Source organism: Nothobranchius furzeri, chromosome 13 (genome assembly GCF_043380555.1).
Source record: "Nothobranchius furzeri strain GRZ-AD chromosome 13, NfurGRZ-RIMD1, whole genome shotgun sequence".
NCBI lineage: Eukaryota > Metazoa > Chordata > Actinopteri > Cyprinodontiformes > Nothobranchiidae > Nothobranchius > Nothobranchius furzeri.
In genome coordinates, this window is record NC_091753.1 from 41915641 (window position 1) to 41924502 (window position 8862).

The 8862-nt window shown below is 42.5% G+C and overlaps 1 protein-coding gene across 1 annotated transcript in view; it reads right to left on the minus strand.

Moving 5' to 3' along the window:
- Positions 1-231: 231 nt before the first annotated feature.
- The window catches only part of ttc9b (tetratricopeptide repeat domain 9B), a 23052-nt gene continuing 14421 nt past the window's right edge, over positions 232-8862 (minus strand). The window contains exons 3-4 of the mRNA XM_015951437.3: positions 3647-3829; positions 232-3540 (exon numbers count right to left, since the gene is read on the minus strand). Of these exons, the coding sequence (XP_015806923.1) occupies positions 3446-3540; positions 3647-3829 (278 nt within the window). The 3' untranslated portion in view covers positions 232-3445. The remainder of the gene's footprint in view (positions 3541-3646; positions 3830-8862) is intronic.

Genomic DNA, 8862 nt, shown 5'->3' on the forward strand with positions numbered 1-8862 from the left:
GTTCACATGGTAATGAACAAATCTGAGATAAGTGAGAATTCTAATAACTTAAGGTGTTAAATGTGTGAATAACGTCCTTATCTCAGGACGACCTGTTAAGACACACAACACCTCACTCTAGTGGAGCATCAGTAGGCAACACAAACACACAAGTGTGTGTTTTCATCTAATTTAGGGGATGTTTTTCATTCCTGATTAAGAGATTCCTTAATAAGTAGAACCAAGCCAACATTTCTCTTTGTTTTCAGCTTTATTCATATCTTCATTTACCATTTAATAGTGCATTCCTGGCCTAGCAGTTCTGAAAGTCCAGTGATGGAGGCCTGTCTTGGCCTTGGCGTCCCCCGGCTTTGCGTCCTTTCATGTCCGCACAGAAACAAACAGGTAGAAGGCACAAAGCCCACCGGTTCTTGTCCCCTTCTGCGCCGGCCGTGAGTCCTCGTTTAAATGTTTTGCACGCACTCTGAGGCGTTTTTGGAACGCCTCGATGAGAGGGACATCAACAGAACAACCAACACACACAGACACAGCCACAAAGCAGCTCTGTGGATGAGCCATTTTTAAATTCTCATTTCTATCTCTGTGGATAAAGGAATTCAATAAAGCTTTTCATGACCATAAAACTTTCCATTTCAGATTATTTTATACATTTGTATTATGTACTCACAAAAACTACTTTGACATTTCGACAAACATTTACTTTAAATGACGTCAAAGTAAAAGAGCAAAAGAAAAAGAAAAAAAGATAAATAACAGCCATTTACTTTTATGTCTCTTTTTTTGTTGTGCTTTTTGTTTGTTTTTAAAGCTACACAGATGAAGAGATCAGAAGTCTTTTGTCTGCACACACAGGGTGTTGTTGGAATATGTTGAGCCATCAACCAGACCCGATCGGGTTGGGCCAAACCTGTTTAATGTGCAGCTGGTTAACCTCTGGCTGCTGAAGTACGTCTCATGTGATCATGACCAAGCACAACCAGACAAAAACAACACGGCAAACTGGTGCCATGGAGAAGCAGCCATGAGGGGGGAGACCGTTCCCCGAGGAGCTCGTGGGTGAGGAGACTCAGCTCTGGTAGCCATGAATACCGGGCCTGCTGGTGCCTCTCCTCACTGCTGATTTATCTTGTTTGGGAGGCCAAGCAGCAGAAAAACAGAACAGAGATGTTTCAGGAGCGAGGAAGGTTCCTAAATCTACAGTCTTTGCCTTAACTAACCCAAAAAACCAGTCATCATGACTAGATTATAGATTTCACGCATTTTCACTCAGTCATTTTAAAAAAATTGAATGGTGACTTTAGTACTCTAAATTTGATTTATGCACAGCGATTTTAATAGTGTGGGCCTTTCTTGAAAGCATTGTAATTGTAAAATAAAGGTATGAATGGTTTTTCTCAGTTTAAGGTAACCTAGTTTTCTAAAGTAGCGGATGAATAGAAAACTACAGCCCACTTTAAACATGTAGAGTGATGATGAGTTAGCTTGAAACCTTCTTCAGTCTCCTTTAACACAGTGAAGCTGCAGCTGCTGTACTGGGCTGATGGTGGCCTACTTCTCCCCCACCCCCACCCGGAGCCTCCGTGTATCATGCCGGTCTCCTCGACTCATGGTGCCGTCTCTCCAGAGTACCACTGACACACTTTTTAGGTCCTTGTCTACCTCGTAATGGGTTAAAAGAAACAAATTGGGAAGGATTTTTATTTTCCTCCAGCATCAACCTCTGATTTGACTTCCTGTTTGGATCACTGTTTGGATTCCACCTTTCACCAAGGAAGGAAGTGAGATTATTTCCTAATAGAGCACTGTTTACCAGAAATACCTGGTACTTCTGTTACTGCTGTGATCGCAGTCGCCACCCTCCGAGCTTACAAAGCTGAGAATAGCAAAAACAGAGGTATAAGCCAACATTTTTTTTGTTTGTGGCAGCATGCCATGACAGAAAGCAGTAGCAGATGTAATCCCAAACATCTGAAGTAACTTTCTCTGGAGCCACACGTTACATGCAGGAAGCTTGCAACAGCAGGAATAAGAACTGGGTTTCATGGCACTAGGGACAAGCGAAATCGAGGTCATGCTTTCACGTATTATCCACCCAACTTTCTGCAGGCAGATATAAACCTGTTGAACAGCTATGAGCAAAACAATATTTGCATTACCAAATGATTCAGCTTCACAAGTCACAGGAGAAGCAGCCGCAGAGTTAGACAGGCGGCAATGAATATGCACAAAACCTACTGTCTGTAGTAACTATGTTCGCACAGCTGTCACTAAACTTTTGTCAGACGTGGACGTTTGTAATCTATCAGCTCAGAAAACTGTAAGCAGCAGGAATCTCAGATATCTCTTTTATGTTGAAGCCGAGTGCACTATCGTGGTTTGGACTACCAGGACAGATTGTGATTGGTTTCCCTGCACTAACGCCGATCAGTCTCCTCAGAGTCTGGGAAGCTTCAGCATCAGTCAGACCTTCGTTTAGACGTGCTGCTTGCTGCTTTCAAGCCACTAGCAGTTGACAGCTCTTCCTTTTCATAGGCTGTCCTCCATCGTGACATCAATAATGAGAGAACCGAGGTTGGAGGGAACCACTTTCTCATGAACATCAACACAACACACAACCCAGGAGGGGCTTCGGACAACAAGACACACTTATTTCCACAACAGCATGCCTGATAACAGCAAGAACCGCTCGAGAATGTTGTCATCACTGCTCACCCACCTGCTATAAATGTGCCAGTTTCCTGCCACCTACCGAGGAGGACAGCAAAACTTCAAATGAGAATTACAAACTCTTGAATTAGCCCTTGAATTGAAAGAACAGTCTAGAAACTGAGATACATGACATCCAGGACAGAGAGGTTAGACAGAAGCAAGATGAACCACAGAACAGTCTGAGTGAAGGGCCTGAGTGAGCCCTGTTTGTTAGGATGTACAATCAAATTATGTTGTGGTCTTTCCCCTCGCCCATGCACGCACGCCCCTGCCCTCCTCCTAAAATGCTCCTGGACAGTTGGAAAAAGGATGGAGAGAAAGAAGGCAGAGAGAAGAGAGAGATGGCATGAGACTTTAAGTTTGTCCAGCTCTGAAAACATTAAGTACATCACGCCCATGGTTTGTTTGTTTGTTTTGAAGCTCTGTGTTCACTCTAGCACAAAGACAGTTTCCATGAGTATAATACAACATCCTCTTAGGTTTTTGTTGTTGATTTTTTTATGTTGCTGAATGTATCTAAGGGGAGGAGCCTCATCATCTGAGGGAGAAATCATGGGGAGAAAAAAGGAGGAAGCAGCAGACAGTGCTTGATAGGTGGCCCGTTTGTGTTACACCAGGTGGGTGGTTGGGTCTCTTCTGTTTGGGCTTCTGCCAGGAGGAGGTGGAGAAAAGGACAGTCAGCGGGTGGACTGTTCAAAGGGTCAAAGGTGAGATGGGTTTGGAATGTTGCGATGGATTAGCCCTGCGTCTCCTTGCCGCTCTCTCGTTCTCGCTGTCCACTCTTGCTCATCTTCATCTCCGTCAGCTGGATGTATCTGAGCACATTGGTGTCTGCGATAGAGACAGGACACTGTGAGTGTTTTGTTTTAACCCTCAGTAGTGATTAGCTCTGTCACGACACTTCGGCGATGGTGACCGACCCTTGACAGATTCTCACCTGTGGGTTCGCGGTTCTTGGCATCACGCAGGTAGCGTAACGCACATTCGTAATTACCCAGGTGATAGAAGGCAATGCCTGCTCGGTACATGGCCTTGAAGTGGTCTCTCTGGTGGCTCAGCACCTTCAGGCAGTACTCCTTCACTCTCTCGTAGTTTACCAACTCGGACTGTAACAGACAAGCTGCAGGAAGAAAACAGGAAACAAGTAAAAAACATGAGAAAACACATTCTGGCTGAATTTGGTAGTTTAGATGACAAGTTATCCCAAAGTGAAGAGGAAAGAGTCCCATTTTACTGACATCTCAGTCTGTGGCTTTAATAGAGCCACATCCTCTGGGCAGCAGTGAGCAGACTATAAATAGGCAGGTCTAATGTCTCACAGAAAAGACAAAAAGAAAGTGTGCAAGCTATCTGAGCCCTTGGGCAGGAGAGAGTCGTCTCTTGTTGAATGCTTTTGCTAGATCTGTCATGAAAAACAGAAACCATTACCCCAAAAGGACCACACACGAATGAACAGCAAGGATTTCCGTTTTTTTTACTTTAGGGTGGAACTGTGCATCAAAAGGGGACAGCAAATTAAGAGTGACTATTGGATAAGTGAGCCACACACACTCTCTCTCTCTCTCTCTCTCTACTCGCTGTGAGGACTGTCATTTACTTTCATTCATTTTAATAACTGGATTGTGCCTAACCATAACCAGTCTACTCCTAATCCTAATCTTAACTAAAATTTAATTCACACCATACCTCTAAAACTAACCAGTAGAGCTCTGTGACATTCTCCCAAAGTGAGAACCAGCAAAATGTCCTCACTTTGCTACTAATGTTCTCAGTTTGCGGGTAAAAAACTTGTTTTGGTCCTCACTTTGATGTATAGACCAGTAACCCCCCTCCCACCCACCCACTCACACACAAATACACACACAAATACACACACACACACACACACACACACACACACACACACACACACACACACACACACACACACACACACACACACACACACACACACACACACACAGCTTTTAGTCCACCAAAGCTTTTAAATGCTGACATCTGATCACTTAGTGTTCCTCTGCTGATCACAACCACACAGGCTTTTACACCCCCCCCTTCTCCCAGTTAATGATACACCAGAACACTTTTCTCCCATCACTCCCAGCACTTCTACAGAAGTTTCTCTCACAGTTATCCCACCCATCCTCCCTCTTTCTTCCGACTCTGCCCTTGATGCGTTTCGGTGAATAACGCGAGTCAGGAAGTGTGAGCTGGGGAGCAGGGGTGAGTCAGGACCGAGACAGAGGCAGAGATTAGAAGGTGTTTGTGTGGGAGGACGAGGTTAAAGAACGAGGGAGGAGGTGACACATGGAAGCAGCTGGGTGAGGAGTGTTAGAAGCTGTTTAATCTTCTCTACAACACTCAAACTAAGATTTAATGCTTTTTTTACGAACCCCTAGCCCCCAGAATTCTTCTAAATTTGCTTCCAGTGAATGAAACTTTCTTGTAATCTTTCAAAATGAAAATATATTTTAGTGTTTTATATTAAATTATGTCGGAGTGGGCGTGGGCGGAGTTCCACCGAAACAAACCGTTTTATTTCTGGGTATAAATTCAGGCTGATGAACATATTAGTATTTAAGATAAATGACACCACAATTATATTTTTTCATATACTGTGCCCACTTTTGTTCACAAAGATTTAAAACAGCACGATATGGGACCTTTAGGTTTTCTGCTGTGTGTCAACACACCCTTCTTCATCCCTGGAGTTTAAAAAAATGTTTAATACTAAAATGATTCACAGGCCAGAGTTAAGATTCCCATGGACAAAAGGCCACTAAATGTGAGCAGCTGACGTCCAAATGGAATAACAAACAAACAAAAAGTCTAATTGGAAGTAAAATGCACAAGACTTTTGCGTGGTATGATATAAATATTAGATGCACTCTAGCACCGATTCAAGCACACGCCCTCGGATAGTAAACAGAACAAAAAGACGTTACGACAGCTTCTTATTCTCCGTGAGACTCATGACTCAGCCCAGAACTGAGCAAGAAGGTCAAAGCTGTTTCCCCTCTTCAGTGAACATAAGTCTGCTCAGTCTTTTACCGCAGGATTCACCTCACATACCCTCTGCTTCTCCTACACACCTCTCTCCACTCCTCTCTTTGTTTTTACAGCCACAAGACCGCTCTCATCCCTATACACCCATCCATCATCTCCCTCCAGCAGGAGCTGAGCTTTCAGAGGATTCAGTTACCATCCATAATGGTTTAATGGCTGACTCGGAGGTTTCACTGGCACTGACACACTGACGCAGATAACACAAACACACCAGGACTCAGGTGAAAACAGGAACCAAGGGTTAAAGGTAAAAGGTACGCCAAAACGACAAAAACCACACACACACTAGGTTAAATGATTACACCTAAGAAGGTATGTAACTGTTCATGTACACACACACACACACGCACACTAGTGAGGTGATGACCAGCTGGCCGCACCCTGTTGGCCCATTAGGCAGATGGATGGAATACCAGTGGAAATGTGGAGTGTGTTGAGATGCATTAAGGGTTAGATAATGACGGGACCATCAGAGACGGCCTGGCAGCAATAAAAACAAGAGCGATTTCACTGGAGCCACGACGTCCTCACTGAAGGACATGACTATGTCCTGGATTATAAGAGACACGTGGCAGCAGGTGCAGCAAAGAAGGAGAGGCTAGGAAATAATTAATGCTAGTTGAAATTTGAGAATTATGACAATTGTTCCATAATTTTATTAGTTATTATCTGATTTTATCTGTTCTGTGCATTGTTTTTGAGTTTTGTAGTTTATCAGTTAAAATGTTACCATAAAATCAGCCTTGTTATGAACAGAAGTGGTGCAGATTGATGTGGACTGTGACTTTCAAATAAAAAAGGTATTGAGCTCAGAAGAAACCTAATAAAATGAATAAATCTGGTTGAACAAGCAGCAAAATTGTTTTAATTTGTATGAGATTTCTACAAAATTACAGTTTTATTCGCGTGGATAAAGTAATCTCCATCTGTAGCTACTTCTGAAACAATCAGACATTAGGTAGAAAAGAGAGAAAGAATGAAAAAAGGTGCAGAAAACAAATTTTCACTAAAGCAAAAAGACACATAAATGCAAATAAAGTTTGCATAAAATTGAAAACTGGGAAACTGGAAAAAAAAGAAATTTATTCTGCAGCAAACATAAATAATATTAGTTTAGTAGAGGGGCTCTGATAGACTCTTCTGTCCTGTCTACAAGTTCTGATAAATATATTTAACTAAGTGATACAGAAGTTTAAACTTTCTATAAGCTCAAATGCTTTTAGACAAATTTCCCTGATAACCAAAAATCTACAAGTGCAGTAATTAGAGAAACTTTCCACTTCATGAACACATCACTAGTTTTAACGAGCAGGACATGAAAACCGTGTTAACTGAGCTGACCTGAAACGTTGAAGTTAATTCCTCCACCACATCAAAACAGTCAGGGCTCGCCGATCTCGATTCCCATCAAAGAAATGCTGAGTTCTTACACCGTTTCTCAAAAACCAAAATTGAGATAAGAGTATTTAAATGATGAGGCTGCACAAAGGAAACAAGCGGTGCAGACAGGGCAGATTAATCTAAATGAGGTTCTTCATGCGAGAACGGGAACAATAAAAATGAGCTGATGCTGCAGCGCTGTATGGTCTCAGAGCCATGGGTGCATTTTTATCTTTTGTTCTGCTGGTTTCAAAAAGGGGCAGAATGGGGTTCCTATTTGAAATTAAGGAAGAAAAGCTTTTGAAAAGTTTTCCAAAGATAACACCCACCCCCCACAGCAGATGTGAAGTGTTTTCGGTGTGATTTCCCCAGTTGTCATGAGATGATGTGATGTCATATGTGTATTAAGAAGCAGTATGAGAGGACGACACGATCAATCTGGCTCGACAAAGATTCATGTGGGTCTCTGATTTTCCCTCCACTCACTCCGACATGTAGCTTCCTGCTAAATCCGCCATTCCTCTGGATCGTATTCATGTCGTGTGTTTAGAGGTGATGGTTATGGGTCAGTGATTACAGATTTGCCTCATAGAGACCGATTGTTTCAACTGAGACTCACAGAACTGTTTAAAGTCATTAAAGATAATATTTAAAGTGATGAATCCTTTGAAGAATCATAATTTAGGCCAACTTTTAAACTTCACTACACGACACAGTAGCATTAACCCTCCCACTGTCCTACTGGGTGTGACCCCGTGAGGAAAGTTGACCTTTGAGCAGGGTTGATGTTCATCCCTTGGGTCCATGTGGCAGGGGTGAGGAGTGAGCACCACCTCACCCCTGCCACATGGACCTCAAAGGATAAACCATCGATCCTGCTCAATGGTCAACTTTCCTCGTGGGGTCACACCCATTAGGACAGTGGGAGGGTTAAACAGGCGTACTCTGCCTCTCTACAGAAATAGATTTAATAGATAAACACAAATGATTTTAAACTAAATTATTTTTGCTGTCACTGTTTGTGTTAAGTGTTTTAATAAATATAAAATTCGAGAATTAGATTGAGGGGTGTGTAATGGGTTTGATTTGAACATGTTGGGAAGCCTCACTGGTTAAAGCATGTTGATGGAAACCAAAACAAGTCCGGGAGAATGTACGTAACACGAGAAATGGAAAACCCAACATATAGAATTAGAACAAAGGAGGGAAATAATCATTTCCTCTCACTTTTAATCCCAGATGTCTCATTCCTGCCCAACTTTCTTTCTCAGCATTGCCTCGTTTTCCCTCTGACGTGTCTCCTTTCCTGTCACTCCTCATCATCACCACAATCGAGCTAATTTAAAGCCACTGGTGGCTCTGGTGATTAGTCTGCTGCCCATCACCTTGTAATTAGTTCTGCAGGAAGATAATGGCAGATGAAAGGACCCATTACTCCCGAGAACGCTCACACGTATATTCACGTCTCCTTGACATTGACATATGGATATAAGAAGACCTTTCATGGTGAAAACTGTAGTTTTGACTCCATGGCTTGTCTCTCGACAGAGGCTATTGTTCACATTGTGATGCTGTACCAGAAAGGGGAAGTTGTTACTTTATTTGTAGTAAAATTCTTGCTTTTAAGATTTATTTTGTCCATTTGATCTCATGACAACCTTGCTGAATTGTTGTGGTCTCCTAAAATAGTTGCAAACGTTTGAGGCT